Source organism: Callionymus lyra, chromosome 1, assembly GCF_982586985.1.
Source record: "Callionymus lyra chromosome 1, fCalLyr1.hap1.1, whole genome shotgun sequence".
Taxonomy (NCBI): domain Eukaryota; kingdom Metazoa; phylum Chordata; class Actinopteri; order Syngnathiformes; family Callionymidae; genus Callionymus; species Callionymus lyra.
In genome coordinates this window covers 3,375,871-3,392,490 of record NC_141818.1, presented here as the reverse complement: position 1 = coordinate 3,392,490, position 16,620 = coordinate 3,375,871, and the positions used below count along the sequence as shown (strand labels likewise).

The following is a 16,620-nucleotide window of genomic DNA, read 5'->3' as shown; positions in this document are numbered from 1 at the left end:
CACACACACACACACAGGGAGATGCACAAAGACGCATATAGAGACTTCAACATCTACACACACACAGGGAGATGCACAAAGACACATATAGAGACTTGAACATCTACACACACACACAGGGAGATGCACAAAGACACATATAGAGACTTGAACATCTACACACACACAGGGAGATGCATAAATTCACATATAGGAGTCTACTGACTCCTTTAAGAAACATCTTAAGAAGTTTTTATTTGTTCAGGCTTTTCCTTGAATTTCTCGAACTCCTGTGTTGTTCTCGGTGTTGTCTTGATCTTTGAAGTATGTACTGTTTTGAGTATTGTTTTGATTGTTAAAGCGCTTTGTGACCCTGGTCTCGAAAAGCGCTATATAAATATATATTACTTACTTACTTACTTACACAAAAACACAGATGGAGATGCACAAAGACGCATATAGAGACTTGAACATCTACACACACACACATGGAGATGCACACAGACACATAAGGACACTTGCACATATACACACACACAGAGGGATATACACAAATATACATAAACATAGGGAGACTTGCACACAGATAGGGACACGTACATGGAAAATACTGGAAGATGTGCATACACATGGAAACACACACACACAGGGAGAAAGACATGCAGGTAAAAGCCAATACTAACAAAAAAACTACACTGAGACACATAAGGTACATATAAACATCTTCAGGGTCGAGGCCAACACACAGGGTTACAGGTACGCACATAAGGAGTCCAACACGCCGACACACACACATACGGGGAGAACAGCAATACATACACATGGAGATACACAAGTTAGCATGCTAATGCTAACTTCGCTAATATCACTTCCACTTGAATTTGTCCATCGTCTAGAGTCGACTCCCTGTCATATCAATCGTGTCATATCCAACTGACGGCTCGAGGGTTGAACTCCCGCGTGGGATCAGACAGGGGGCGCTATCGAGGCGACGAGTACCGATCATCACCAGCGTCTGAACCAGGTCACTTGATCTGTAGATGAACAAAAAAGCTTCTTCTTCTTCTTCTTGTCGTTTCTTTGAACAAAACCTGAAAGTGTGTTTTTTTGTGGTTTTTTTTCGTGGCGTGTTCCGGCTCCGTTTCTTTCTTTTCTTTTCTCGTCACGAACAAATCTATGCTTAAAAGTAGCCACTTGCCTTGTAACAATGTTTTATTTTGTGCAGATGATTCGGTTCTGTGGTGTTTACATCGTAGCCATATCGTAGAGAGTTGCCTCATGATGCCAATGAAAGAAGAAATATCATTTTTAAGTGCAAGTAAAAAGAAAAAAAAGAAGAAAAAAAAAAGCCTGAAGTGTCTCGAGAAATGGGCAAGTGTGGTGAATATATAGTTGTCACTTTAACACCACGTTTGTGCGTTTGTGTGTTTGGGTGCAGTTTAGTACCGAAGAGAAATTTCATCCAGACTATATTTTTCTACCATATCTGAGTTGGCTGAGCTTCCTGAGCGTCGTTTCTCCAGAACGCGTAGATTGACCGAGAAATTTAAAGATGTTTCCATTTTTTTTTCTTTTTTTTTTTTTTGGGGGATTCTTGATGAAAAAACTTTGTAATTTTGTTTCCCTGACGCTTGAATCCAGAGCAGAGCGGCGGCGGCGGCGGCGGCGGCGGCGGCGAGCAACGGGATAGAAAAAGAGCGAAACATAGAAACTGTGAGGATTTTCGGATGTTTTTTCAGCTAACGCCGTTTTTTTGTTTTTTTTTGTCGTAGACTTTAAAGATGGTGATTTCAGAATCAAACTAGCAGCGCGTTCACAACGTCTCGTCTCGAAGAAATATCTATAAAATGTAGCATATGTTAGCAAGACAATATCATTAGCATTAGCTGCGGCGTCAAGGTGGAAAAAAAACTACATTTTAAACTTAAGAAACATTTTTTTCATCGGCTCAGTCCATGTTTTTTTGGTCTGTATTGAAGCTTAAAACCTGATTTAATAAAGTTTTCATTTAGCTGAGTCGGCGCATGTTAGCGTTAGCCTGCTATGTTGCTACGCTGTTGAATTTATTCGTAGCATATTAAGAACAAAGTACGTTTTAAATAAACAAAAACAAAATCTGGAAGTTGTTAGCATGCGGCTATCTAAAAATGAGGAATGCTACGACCTGAGCTAGCATGCCGCTAAAGATTTTACCTTGTCGCCGCCAGTTTTCTCCGTGCTAGTTACAGCTGGCTTATCCAGTTCTTTTACCTCGTTCGTCTCAACCTGTGGTCTACGTTCTCAAATATAACATTATCTGTTTGTTTTGTTTTGTTAAAAAACTTTTTTTAAATAAAAAATAATTGTTAAGAAAAATGGGAAATTAATTTTCACACACATGCTTTTTTGATTATTAACAGTAATTAATTAAATTGAATGAAGTTTTCTGACAAATTATCCAGGAAAGTTAGCATCATAGACTAGCCGCTAACAACCGAATGACTCTTCTATTATTTTTATTTGAAAGTAAAACAGTCATAAAACTTATTTTCACTTTTAAAACAACATTCAATAAACTTTTAAATAAATTCTTTAAAAAAGAAAAAAAAGAAAAATCTTCTTGCAGTTCCGTCTTTGACCTGACCGTGTAAATTGGTGTTTTCGGTGTTCTTGGACAGATGCTAACATCGTAGCTTAGACTAGACAACAACCACCAGAGGAGATTCATGCCGCCTCCTTTTTTTTAAAGTCTGTTTTTGTAAAAAATAAAAGCTCGTCCGATCCTTCAGCAACAAACTCTGTGACGTCTTGACCGTTTCCTGCTCTGCTCCCTCAGTCAGTAGAACATGTTGTAACTGCTTCTAACGAAACAAACGCTCTTTTGATTTGCTCTTGTCGTACTGTAATGTTTTTATTTAAGTTTTTAGTGGAAACAATGTCTGCATTTAAACTAAATTATGGGAATTAAAATTACAAAGAATATTGATTTGTCTTTGTCTGTCTTTTTATTCCTTCATTTTGTCAAAATACATCATGTTTTGATGTCAATGTCGATACTGACACTATAGTTTATGTTTTTAAATGGTAGAAAAGTTTAATAGAATTTATAATAGAAAATCATAGTTTATTTATTTAAAAATGTAGTTTTGCTCTTCAAATTCCGAAACCTGGACCAACAAAACATCCAGACTCCAAGGACTCAAACGCTACTTTCAGGAGTGGCCAGAGCAAGTCCTTCACGATAAAAGTGGGTAGATGTTCTTCAAAACGTTGTGAAGAAGCTGAATTTATTTTTTCGCAAAAGTTTAAGATGATTGAACGATATTTCTCCACCAATTGAGGTCGAACCAGTATCATCCTCCTGGTCCTTTACGACTCTATGACAGTATATTATTTTCATTAGAATATTAAATGGTTTTAATTGTTTTGAGTTAATTCAATAAATCCTCTATTTAAAGCTGAAATTCAATTTTACTAAATAAATTAATCCCATATTTTGAATATCTTTTAAAATGAATTCATTTTCCTACACAAAGTTTTTATATTCCAATTCCAATAATTCAAAAATAAATTGTCTAAATTCAATATTTTTTGACAAGTAGTCTTTTAAATTCAATAAAAATGTTATAATAGTTCCGCCACACAATACCGTTGCTGTGAAATACGCATGAATTAATTGATGCTCCAGTGTCGTCACATGATCGTCGGTTTGTCGCATGATTGGCTGAAAGTTCGATCAAGTAACTCTGTGCTCGTTTAGTATTGTCTGGTGGCATTGATATAACAAAATGTTTCTATTGAATTTTAAGGGTCAAGGTGACCCGAAGGCCCCGAAAAACAAATGTGTTTGTGGTGACCCTCGAAGAAACACAAGGGATACCAGGAACATATTTGTTTTAGGACCTTCGGGTCACCTTGACCCTGAGATAATGCAAGGGTTAAATGGCTACGAATAAAAAAATATTGAATTTAACGGTTCAAGGTGACCCGAAGGCCCCGGAAAACAAATGTGTTTGTGGCGACCCCTCGAAGAAACACAAGGGATACCATGAACACATTTGTTTCCGGGCCTTCGGGTCACCTTGAACCTGAGATAACGCAAGGGTTAAATGGCTACGAATAAAAAAAAAATAATTTAAAGGGTCAAGGTGACCCGAAGGCCCCGTAAAACAAATGCGTTTGTGGTGACCCTCGAAGAAACACAAGGGATACCAGGAACACATTTGTTTGCAGGCCTTCAGGTCACATTGACCCTGAGATAAAGCAAGGGTTAAATGGCTACGAATAAAAAAATATTGAATTTAAAGGGTCAAGGTGACCCGAAGGCCCCGGAAAACAAATGTGTTTGTGGCGACCCCTCGAAGCAACACAAGGGATACCACAAACATATTTGTTTTCGGGCTTTCGGGTCACCTTGACCCTGAGATAACGCAAGGGTTAAATGGCTACGAATTAAAAAATATTGACTTTAGAAAATGTATTTTTGAATTATTTGGATTTTAATATCAAACTTTATGTGCAAAAAAATAACAATTAGAAAATTAAAAATTAAGTTATTATTAAATAAAAGAAATTAAATTAAATTCTACTTTTCAATATTCAAATGATTGGATCTAACTTTCTAAAAAAAAATGGTTAAATATTAAATGAATCAAAATTTAAAATCCAACCGTTTATATGCTGATGTCACTGATATTCTTCTATAATCCGCCATCTTTGATCCGATCGGCTCAAAATCTAAATTTTCGATCAGGAATAGAAAAAAAACCTCCACAAAACAAAGAGTTTCAAGTTCGTTTCCATCCAAAACCTTTTTATTGTCCTCCAGACTGAAATGTTTACCCTGTCATTTGGCTTCTTCTTATTTTTTTCTTTCAGTCCTTAAAGCCAAACTCTCACATCAGAGCATCTCAAACGTGTCGTTTGGACCGAAGGTGCGGGAGATAAAACCGGGTCGTCCGAGGTCCAGAGAGAGAGAGAGAGAGAGAGTGTAGTGTAGCGGCGGACACGGGATATGCATTCGTCACCCCGAAAAAAAACAAAAAAAAAGTGTCCACAGTTGATATAAAGCAAAGGTCATGTGACCCACAGGAGGCGCCGCACAGAGGGGAGGAACTGGACTTCAGTCTGTGAGAGCGGGTCAGCACCGATCATGGATCTATGTGTTGAAACAAAAACCAAAACACCTCAGGTGTGCGACTGTGCAGGTAAAAACGGGCACATGGTGTTTTTGAAGCTCATGCTCAAGTCGTGGAAAAAAAACCCCAAAAAAACCCCATCAAGCACTTTTGAGTGAATCACTATAAATACACAGCAGCCATGTTGTCAGAACCGGCTCCTCCCGGGTCACTCCATTATCTCATAAAGATTTCTCTAGAATATATTTATATAGGTCTCTCTTCCTCACATTCTCTCGCTTTTATTCGGCGCACGTTATGGACACTAGGGGGCGACGGCTGAAATGAGAGATTTTAAAATAAAGTAAAAGCAAAAAAAAAAAACTAAAAAACATCTGCAGTCTTTAGTCGTCCATTGGCAGTCGGCGGGACCTGTTTCAATGGAGGGGGGGTGTGGGGGGGCGTGGGGGGGGTAAAAGTGGCGTGGGCGGTGATGTCATCAAAGGGGCGGCGGCTCCTTCTTGGCGGGCGGCGGTTTATTCGTGGGTTTCGTGGTCTTGGTGGCGGCCGGGGCGGTCTCGCCCTTCAGGTTGAGGCTCTCCAGGGCCACGTCCAGGGTCATGACCTCCACGCAGCCCATGGCCTTGAAGTCCGCGAAGTTCCTCAGAACGCTGTGGCAGTCGTCCTCGTCCTCCGAGGAGGTCGGCGAGGCGTCGTCGTCGTGCAGCAGCGTCGACAGCAGCAGCTCCGTCACGAACAGACCCCGGTCGGCCCACTGGGCCTCGCACAGCTGACGCTCCGACTCCGAGAGCCGCGGTTCACTCAGCCTGTCGGGCGACATCAGGGTGAGTTCATGACAAGAACCTGAGACACCTGGACAAACTGTTTGACATTCATGTCTACTCGAGCTACTTCTTTGACCTTCATCTCCACTCGAGCTACTTCTTTGACCTTCATCTCCACTCAAGCTACCTATTTGACCTTCATCTCTACTCAAGCTACCTATTTGACCTTCATCTCTACTCAAGCTACCTCTTTGACCTTCATCTCCACTCAAGCTACCTATTTGACCTTCATCTCTACTCAAGCTACCTATTTGACCTTCATCTCCACTCAAGCTACCTATTTGAGCTTCATCTCTACTCAAGCTACCTATTTGACCTTCATCTCTACTCAAGCTACCTATTTGACCTTCATCTCTACTCAAGCTACCTATTTGACCTTCATCTCTACTCAAGCTACCTCTTTGACCTTCATTTCCACTCGAGCTAGTTCTTTGACCTTCATCTCCGCTCGCGCTACCTCTTTGACCTTTGGTCATCTCTTGCTCTACAACTTTTACCTTCATCCCTCTTCTCGCTCAACCTCTTTTACCTTCATTTCTCTTCTCCTCACTCAACCTCTTTGACCTTGATCTCTCTTTTCACTCAACCTCTTTGACCTTCATCCCTCTTCTCACTCTACCTCTTTGACCGTCATCTCCACTCCAGCTACTTCTTTGACCTTCATCTCCACTCGCGCTACCTCTTTGACCTTCATCTCCACTCGCGCTACCTCTTTGACCTTCGGTTATCTCTTGCTCTACAACTTTGACCTTCATCCCCCTTCTCACTCAACCTCTTTTACCTTCATTTCTTTTCTCCTCACTCAACCTCTTTGACCTTCATCCCTCTTCTCACTCAACCTCTTTGACCTTCATCTCTCTTCTCCTCACTCATCCTCTTTGACCTTCATCTCTCTTCTCACTCATCCTCTTTGACCTTCATCCCTCCTCTCACTCTACATCTTTGACCTTCTTATCTCTTCTCACTCTACCTCTTTGACCTTCATCTCTACTTAGCTACTTCTTTGACCTTCATCTCTACTCGAGCTACCTCTTTGACCTTCAACTTCTTCCTACCTTTTAAGCATTGACTCCTCCCCCTTCATGACTTTATTTTCCATCAGCATCTCAGTGTTTATCTCTTAATAATAAAATCGAACGTAGAAACATGTCGGTGGTTCTGACCTGCTGAGTAGGAACTGGGCGCTCTGTGCGGTGTGCTGTGCACTGGACTCAGACGGACCCGGGTTAAGGCCGGTGTTGCTGTTGTGGTTGGCGCTGGTGTTGGGGTTGGCGGCGGTGGAGTTGCTGTTGAGGATGGCGCTGCCCCGGCTTCCCCCCCGCGTGGCGTTCCGGGCCGACTCGAGCTGCTGCCGGGCCGCCTGGGCCTGCTGACGCTCCAGCTGGAGCTGCATCTGGAGCTGCTGCAGCTGAGACGCCGACGGACCCGAGCTCAGCTGCCCGCCCGCCGAGCGCCGCACCCCGGACAGCTGGGACAATAGTTCTGCGGATGGAGGAAACGGTCAATAATGTCGTGGAGGAGCTACGACACGAGTGAGTGACAGCTGGACGGCGAGGAAGTCGACCGACCTGCGATGGGATCCATGGCCTCTCTGCTGTAATTGGAGCTCTGCGAGGAGCTCTGATTGGTGGAGAGCCCCCCGGTGGAGCTGCTGGTGAAGTGCATGTTTGACCTGCGGGCCCTCGGACCCCCGAGACCTCGACCCGGGTGGAACATCCTCCTCACGTGCCGGACGCCGCTGGACTCGTCGTGAGGCGCGTGGTTAAGAAACGTTATTTTCCCGACACACGTTCACGTCGCACACGTTTAAAAGGATATCAGGTCTCGCGGCGCTCTGTGTTCAAGTGTGAGATGTGCAGCGAAGTCGTCGGTCACGTGGTTCGGGTCGCCGCCGGGCAGCGCCGCACAGATGGGGCAGATCTGCGGGAGGAGAGGCGACATGACGCTGAGATCTTTGGACAGTGTTCGTGACGCTGAGATGCAGCGATTCATAGTTTCATCGTATTAAATAAAACACTGCAAAGAAGATTTCAGAAGAAAAATCCTAATCTAAAACCAATACTTTTGCATTCTTAAGCATCTATGGTATGTTTGTACTTGTGTGTCAAACTCTTTAACGCACACGTTACAAAAATGAATCACTCCATCAGTCCTAACTGGCACCTTCATTTAAAAGTACTTTGTTTTCCTCTCCTTTACACTCTTTGACATCTTGTTTGCTTATCCTCACCTTTTAGTACTTTTTCTTGTTCCCACATTTGTCCTCGCTTACCTACTTTTGTCCTCACACCTTCTAGATGCCACACTCATCCACTTGTTACAACATTCATCTTCTCTTTCCCCAGATTCATACTGTTGTTCAAATATATTCTTGTTCCCACATTCAACCACTTGTTCCCAACCTTGCAGTCTCATGTATCCTCTTGTTCCCTTATTTATCTACTATTATCTTCCATTTCCCACCTGTATCTTCTTGCCAAAATTATTATTATTATTCCCACAAATATCTTCTTATTCCCACATTTATCCATCTTACTTTTACAATTATCCTCCACTTCCTGCTTGCAAATTCATGTTGTTAAAATTGTTCTATTGTTCCACACCTTCTTACTCCCACATTTATTCCCTTGCTTCCATATTTACCTATTCGTTCCCACATTTATGATCTTATTCCCAGTCCCTTTTACGCACAATTTCTTCTCTTGTTCCCATAATTATCATACTGTTCCCACTTTCTCATTGGCACACTTTTCCTTCGTTCCAACTTTCATCCTCTTTTTTCCAAGTTGTCCGAAAAAAATATGTTGCAACAATATCTTCTGGTTCCCACATTCAACATCTTGTTCCCACCCTTGAATATCCACGCATTTCCCCTTGTACCTATATTTATTCCCCCATGTATCATTTATTTAGTTCCCGCTTTCTTGTACCCACAGTTCTTCATCTTGTTCCCACGTCTACATAGATTTCTCCTCTTCTCTCTCCACATTTACCCAAAATCTCGTAATCACATTTATCCTTTTGTTCCGATTCTTTCGTACTAACATTTTACCATCTTGTTCCCATATTTACCATCTTGTTCCCACCCTCTCTTCCACCCATCTTGCTCTCACAAGAGTCATTTCCCCTTTCTTCTCACTTCATTTCCAAGTCACATTTACGTCCAAACGTAGCTCATTACAGTTGTATCTCCACAGAAACCCCTCCACCGTGGAGCCCCTCTGTAGCTCACATGTTAGAGGTGAACACAGAGGGCTGTAGGGAGCTGCTGGATGAAGAGGAGCCACAGGAAAACTCCATTAGCGAGTCAGGAGGGGGGCCTGGATGAACCATTGTTGGCTCGTTTTTCCACATTAATAATGTGCTCTGCGCTGACCAGACTTTAGAGGATCAGAGAGGTTGATGAAGCAGATATTTGAACTATAATATAAGGACTTTTTACATCGACGAGAACAGATTTATGTTATCGCAGGCTGAGGACCAGCTTTAAGGACTTGTATCAAGCGGTGTTTCTACATCGATATACGTGCGAAGACGTGCCCGACAGTCACGATGCAGTCGTGGAACGTCCACTTGTGCAGCGTCAGTGTCACGGCAAACAGCTTCAGACTCTGAACAAACATCCAGCGTCTGCAAATAACACCTCGCAGTCGACCTGTCAGCGTCGCCTTTCATGTTCTCCTGCCGAGTCAGAGGCTGACTTCAGCTCGGACTGTGACGTCCTACGACAAACTACAAGGATTCAAAAGTCTGTTCAGTGTGTTTTTAGATCAGCTGAACGTCACATAGATAAATAAAATCTTTTGTTTTTTAGTTTTCCTTTACTATTAACATGCAAATGTTCAGAATTTGTTTGTTTTAGTGTTTTAATTCAACTTCTAGTAACTATATTGCAGCAGTCATTACGCCATCCACAGCTTATAAAACAATGACTGAGGACGAGAGGATACAGTGGACTTCAGCAGCTTATAAAGCTGATGTTTGGACAAATTTTGGTTTCAAAACAAAAGATAGAGTCATGTGGTCCACGAGGAAATATCACGGCCCACCACTGCTCTATGTACATTTGTGATACTCTCTATTTTCTACTATATACTATAGGTTTTGAATTATTATTACGGTGATATATTGCAAAATGTATTCACGATATTTTATAAATGTATATTTTCAACAGCAATGAACCGATTTGTTTTACTTTCAAATCATGGTTGTTGTTTTTTACCATAGTTCTTTATTGGTTTGCATTTCAAATAGTGTTTTTAGAATTTTATATTTTCAATTAACATCCAAATATTCACAGTGTTTTCTTCTTTTTTGTGTTGCAATTAACCTTCCGAATGGTAGATTTTTATGTTCTTTCGCAGGTTAAGAAACAACAAATTTGAGCAAGATCTCAGTGATGACTGAGGACGAGAGGATACAGTGATGACCGAGGACGAGAGGATACAGTTATGACTGAGGACGAGAGGATACAGTTATGACTGAGGACGAGAGGATACAGTGATGACTGAGGACGAGAGGATACAGTGATGACTGAGGACGAGAGGATACAGTGACTCCTTGTACCTACAGTATCATAATAATTACACTACATCATATCGTTGTAAGTAAGTAAGTATTGGTTGTTGTGTTGTGTATAGTATCGCCAGATTCTTGCCAATAGACGCCATTGTTAGGAGTGAGTTATTCAGACAACCTTCATGAGTACCAGGGCCGGGTCTAGACAGGCATGTATGAGGGGGCAGCCACAAATCTTGAGGGGGCATTGTGCTGTTACTTACTAACTTAAATGTAAGTTTGAGGGGGCACAACATTTATTTGAGGGGGCCAGGCCCCCTCTTGCCCCTGCCTAGACCCAGCCCTGATGACTACCAGATCTATCAACAACCAGACACACTTGCTTCACCGAAGGCGAGCGAAAACTATCCCAAAGAAATTGCTGCCACGTTATTTCAGCTTCAAATGCGCAGTCAAGCCTGGTACTGACCACTTCCGTGGAGGTCTCCGTGTGCTCTGCTGCCACGTGCTCCTGCAGGGAGACTTCAGTGTAGCCCATCCTGCCGCAGTAGGGACAAGTGAAGGCCTGAGGCTGCTCCACCGAGAACGCTTCGCCGCCGTAGTAAAGGTCTGGAAGAGAAGCACATGATGTCAGAACTTTCTTTAGATAATTGGTCCCTCTGAAGGAAAGAAAGGATATTGGAAATTTAATGGGAGTATTTTGTTACATACCAACCAACCAGGGATTCATGAAGCCATCATCAGGAATTAAAGCAAAGGAAAACACGCTAGCTGGTTTGTAAAGTCGTGTTTCCCCTTGTTCCCAACTTCTTGTACCAACATTTATCCTCTAGTTCCATCCCTCTTATTTCCACACGCATCCTCTTGTTCCCAACCTCTCGTACCAACATTTATCCTCTAGTTCCATCCCTCTTGTTCCCACACGCATCCTCTTGTTCCCAACCTCTCGTACCAACATTTATCCTCTAGTTCCATCCATCTTGTTCCCACACGTATCCTCTTGTTCACAACTGCTCACACCAACATTTATCCTCTAGTTCCATCCCTCTTGTTCCCACACATATCCCCTTGTTCCCAACCTCTCGTACCAACATTTATCCTCTAGTTCCATCCCTCTTGTTCCCACACATATCCTCTTGTTCACAACTGCTCGCACCAACATTTATCCTCTAGTTCCATCCCTCTTGTTCCCACACGTATCCTCTTGTTCACAACTGCTCGCACCAACATTTATCCTCTAGTTCCATCCCTCTTGTTCCCACACGTATCCCCTTGTTCACAACCTCTCGTACCAACATTTATCCTCTAGTTCCATCCCTCTTGTTCCCACACGCATCCTCTTGTTCCCAACCTCTCGCACCAACATTTATCCTCTAGTTCCATCCCTCTTGTTTCCACACGCATCCTCTTGTTCCCAACCTCTCGTACCAACATTTATCCTCTAGTTCCATCCCTCTTGTTTCCACACGCATCCTCTTGTTCCCAACCTCTCGTACCAACATTCATCCTCTAGTTTCATCCCTCTTGTTCCCACACGTATCCCCTTGTTCCAAACTTCTAGTACCAAAATTTTTCCTTTTGTTCCCACACGTATCCTCTTGTTCCCAACTACTCGTACGAAAACGTATCCTCTTGCTTTGACCCCTTTTGTTCCGACATGCATCCTATTGTTCCCACACTTCTCTGCTTATTACCAACTTCTCCTACACACATTTCACCTCTTGTTCCCAAACCCGTTTACTCGTGACTTTTAAGTTCAAGATCAAAAGCTAACTTTCCGCTATGAAATGGTAGAGAGCAAGTTGAGAATATACATGTACAGATAAAACGGAAAATGTGTGAGTCAATATGTGTTTCACACGCAGATTTTAAGATCAAGACTAGTGGAAGGTAAAAAAAAAAGAAGAAGCCTTGTTGTCAGTTTGCACAGCACTGTTTGCTACTTTGAACAGATTGATGAACACCTTCAAATAGATGTGAAGGACGTAACACCAACGTATTCAAGCCGTGGTCACTTATGTGTTGCAATTAAATAGATAGCAGCAGTCATTACGTCCTCCGCAGCTAACAGAACAGGGAAATCATGGTCATGACTGAGGACAAGAGGATGCAATAGACTTCAGCAGCTTTCAAAGCTGATGTTTGGACATATTTTGGTTTAAAAACAAATGAAAGCAATTACAACTTCGTAAAGATGTGGTCTGTAAACTCTGCAACACCAGAGTCAAGTACTTGACAATACCACAAATATATCCTTGTTGCTACAATATATTGTCATCCCTGTATCGTGATACGTATCTAAATCGCTGGATTTTTGCAAGTACACACCCCTATAAAGCAGGACGACTGTCCATTCGCCCATGGACCGGAGGTGAAGAAACTGTTCCTCTTGTCTCTCAAATGCTAATCAAATGCTATTTCACTTTGTTAATTGATAAAATCAGTGTTTTTCTTTCCTTGCTGAAAAGGATTTAAAATGAACTGGTCGAACAAGCAATGGTAAGAAAGAATGGATAGAAAATTAATTTAGCTAGGAGCCTCTAATTGGAAAAGAAATTGCTCTACAATAGAATGAACACATAGAAAGTTCTTGTGGCTCTTTGTAGGAAACCCACAACAAGAAAGACATTTCATCCAAAAGTATTTAGGGGTCAGAGGTCAATTGGTTTGATTGAATTTCTGGATGTGAAGAAGAACGACACCTAGAGCCACAGAACGACCAAATACCAAGGATGTATTTAGGTGCTCAATTAAAGCTTAGATCAAACAAGTAACGACACCGAGATCGATGAAGCCTTTAATTCCAGACATTCTCAGTTAAATCAATAGATGCTAAAACGTCTCGGAGCCAAGAGCAGATAAAAGGAGGTGGTTTTAAAAAGGGCAACGCGAAAGTGTTTCTATACATCAAGTCACTTGTAAGACGGATCAAGAACTTCATAATTCAGGGTTTACTCTCGTGAAAACGAAGGACCAGGAGCCACTCACCGAAGTCGACCCGTGTTAATATACACTGCATGGGATGCTCTGTGGTGTGTCTGGTGGTGGTCGCGCCGCTCTCATAGCACGACGCGCACAGGTCGTAGTCGTAGCATATTAGGCATTTGTAGCGGCGACCTCGGAAGTTTCCCTTCAAACACGCGTCACAGCTCACGCCTGCAGGGACGACAGAGAACACACGGATACAACATGTTAATTCACAAACGCCTTGCAGAAAGGAAAAGTTGACAATGGTTGGAATCATAAAGTTCAAGCAAAGGTCCTTTGAATGTTTGGATTTTAGAATACACTGGGTATGAAGAACTATAAATGACATGATTGTATATACAAATGTGTAAATAAATTAATGTGTTAACATACCTTTATATATTTACACATTTATTAATTTATTTCTAAATTTGATTACGTATTATTTCTATTTCCAACTGTAGTTATTCATTTGCGTTTTTCTACCTTTCGTGTTTAATTTATTTAGTCATCTCGCTGGCAGTTTGAAAATTGAGTAGGTCGATCGAAAGTCCATCTCAAGCCTCATTATTTAGACAATTTTTATATTTATCCATGCATTCATACATTTATTTATCCTTGTTCTTTATTTTTATTATTTCATTCATCATGCTTCATAAACAGGTGCAGTGTTCGCAGCTGCACGTCAATTATTTAATGGCTTCTTTGGATGAGATGGAGACTGTGAAACAATTCACTCAAACCTATTGTTCAACAGTCTGAGACTCACTGAGAATGATGATTTAGACAGGTAGAAATGAAAAAGAATTTTCACTAAGAAGCTGAAAACAGGGTTCCTAAAGCATGGGGCAAGTTACATTTAAAACTTTCTGAGATTTTTTAAACACCATTTCAAATTTAATTTATGGACAACTTGACAATCAACCAAAAATCGATAAATACATTTAAAAAGACCCATTAAATATTGATGCAAGCATGATTTTGTCTCGAACAATCCAACATGCGACGTACATATTGCTTGGTATCGTTTTCTCTGATGAAGGATAATGTTAATCTGACGACCAATTCTCATTGAATTAACACCTTCCCATGTCGCACAAAGCAAACATCTCTTTCAAAAGTAAAGCACTTTTAAGTAAAACCAAAACATGCATCTGCTGTGAGAGTCCAAGCATCAACAACTTCACTGTTTTTGTTAGTTCTGCTGTTGCATGTGATCTGTAAATAACTATTTATATATTTTATATAGTCAGATATTTTGAGATTTGAAACAGAAATAATATTTTACACATAAAGTGTCCATATTCTAGATTTAAGAATTCTATCTTTTAAGACTTTTCAATGATCCGCTGGGACCCTGTGAAAAGTAAGGAAAGAAATTATCGATGGAACGAGATTACACTGGAATGACAAATTACAGCATGAGCAAAATTTATTATTAAATTGATAAAGATTTGTGAGTGTGCTTTGTTTTCCTGTTGAGATGATGTGAACCATGTCATTACATACATGTCGAAGTTAGTTTGTTGGCTGTGCTTAAAGAATTAATTCACTAATAAAGGTGAGAAACGCTCACTTTTAAATTATTAAATACTAGTGGTAAGAGGGTAAAGAAAATAATAATGATATTAGACATCTGGCTTTAAAATAACATTATATTCTTAAAAAGTTATTTTATGATTTATATTTTAATTAACCGCCATTTGTTTATTTTCATGATGAAATAAAACTAGATGGCCACAGTCATAACGTCCTCTGCAGCTAAAAGAACAGAGAAATCCTGAGCGATTGCGGCGAAGACTGAGGACGAGAGGACACAGTCAACAGGTCTAGCAGGTTTTGAGGCAGATTTTTTTGGTACATTTTCATTCAAAAACAATAAAAACATATATACGACTTTGTCAAGAGTCATGGGGTCGATAAATCATGTAACTTCGGAATCAAGTACTCGGACTATACTACAAATTTGTCGTCATTGCAACCACATCTCGACCTGCATCGAATGATCCGATTCTTGCCGATACACACCTCTATACAATACATTTTTTTTAATTTCGTCTCCCTGGTGGTCTGATCCTGGTATGTCCGGGCAGCCCCTGATTGACTTTGACAGTCGTGCGGTCTTGCTGTATTGTATGACACCAGGGCTGTCTAAACTCCCATTCATAGCCGTGTGTCAACCTGATCCTGCCCGGCTGTAGATTAACTTCACACTCTCCCTTCATTGTTCCAACACTATTTTGTAGCTCTGTGCCATCATCCTCAGGTGATGTTGAAGTCAACCTTAGGGGGACAATAAATCAACCTCCCTACTATAACATAACACACTCTTGTGTGTGATAAGGATAAAAACAAACAAGTTAGCCAAGATAGCTTCACTAATACAATCTCCAAAAATCACACCCATTTCAGTTCATCGTGTGGGTGGAGGTTGTATTTTCCAAACACACGGGTCATAATGTAATAGAAGAAGGATGGATTAGAAGCTGACATGTCAAGCTTCAGCCCCAGACATGTCACCGACTCTCCGCCTCTTCATACCCCGCTTATAGATCTGCATACCCCGGCTCTAGTTAGCTCTCATGCTAGCTTCCATTACAGCTCCTCCCGCTGGATAAACACCCTTAAATTTGTTTCCACAACACGACTTTAAGTCGAAGGCAACCGTCAACCATCACACTGCATAACAACCAAGTGAATAACGTGTGATAATGTGTTATTATTGCTATGCAACCTTGTTGCTAGCCAGTCAGTGCTAGCTTAGCATTAGCCGAGGAGGCTGCTGGTTTCTGGAAGACAGTGACTCTGGCAGAAGAACGTTCCGGGTTAGATCTCACCTTCATGACGGGACATTCTCCGGACACTAAAGCAGCCCTGAGTTCGGGCTCCCGGGCTTCCAGAATAGACTGTAACGGGTGACGAGAGGAGAAGCCGGGGCTGGCTGGTCGTCCCTGGCCTCTTCCCTCATGAAGGATCCGGTCTGACCCTCCGCCTCCTGCTGTGTCACTGCTCCACGCTTCTCCTCTGTCGCCACCAGAGGCCGCTGTTGTCTCGCTTTTCCTCCTCAAGTCAAGAGTCAAGCGCTCCCAGGATATGGCTGTTCATTCGTTTGCAGCATCATTACTTAGAGGCGGGGGACACCCTGGACAGGCCGCTAATCCATCCATCAATCCACTCATTCTTTCATCCATCCATCCGTCCGTACGTCCGTCCAT

General features: G+C 41.7%; 1 protein-coding gene across 1 annotated transcript; it reads right to left on the bottom strand.

Moving 5' to 3' along the window:
- Positions 1-4,750: 4,750 nt before the first annotated feature.
- LOC148087449 (E3 ubiquitin-protein ligase KCMF1-like) lies at positions 4,751-16,419 on the bottom strand. The gene is made up of 7 exons (XM_087788141.1): positions 16,243-16,419; positions 13,427-13,594; positions 10,908-11,047; positions 7,739-7,840; positions 7,489-7,669; positions 7,084-7,402; positions 4,751-5,902 (listed from the first exon to the last, which is right to left on the bottom strand). Exons 1-7 carry the CDS (start codon positions 16,256-16,258, stop codon positions 5,575-5,577), a joined length of 1,254 nt encoding a protein of 417 aa, XP_087644267.1. The 5' UTR covers positions 16,259-16,419; the 3' UTR covers positions 4,751-5,574.
- Between the last annotated feature and the right edge of the window lie 201 nt (positions 16,420-16,620).

Excerpts from the sequence above, each read along its gene's own strand:
- LOC148087449 (XM_087788141.1), bottom strand. Across the intron at positions 7,841-10,907 it reads CGGAGACCTCCACGGAAGTG|ATCTGCCCCATCTGTGCGGC; the intron begins GTCAGTACCAGG and ends CTCCTCCCGCAG. Across the intron at positions 7,670-7,738 it reads ACAGAGCGCCGCGAGACCTG|GACGAGTCCAGCGGCGTCCG; the intron begins ATATCCTTTTAA and ends CACGCGCCTCAC.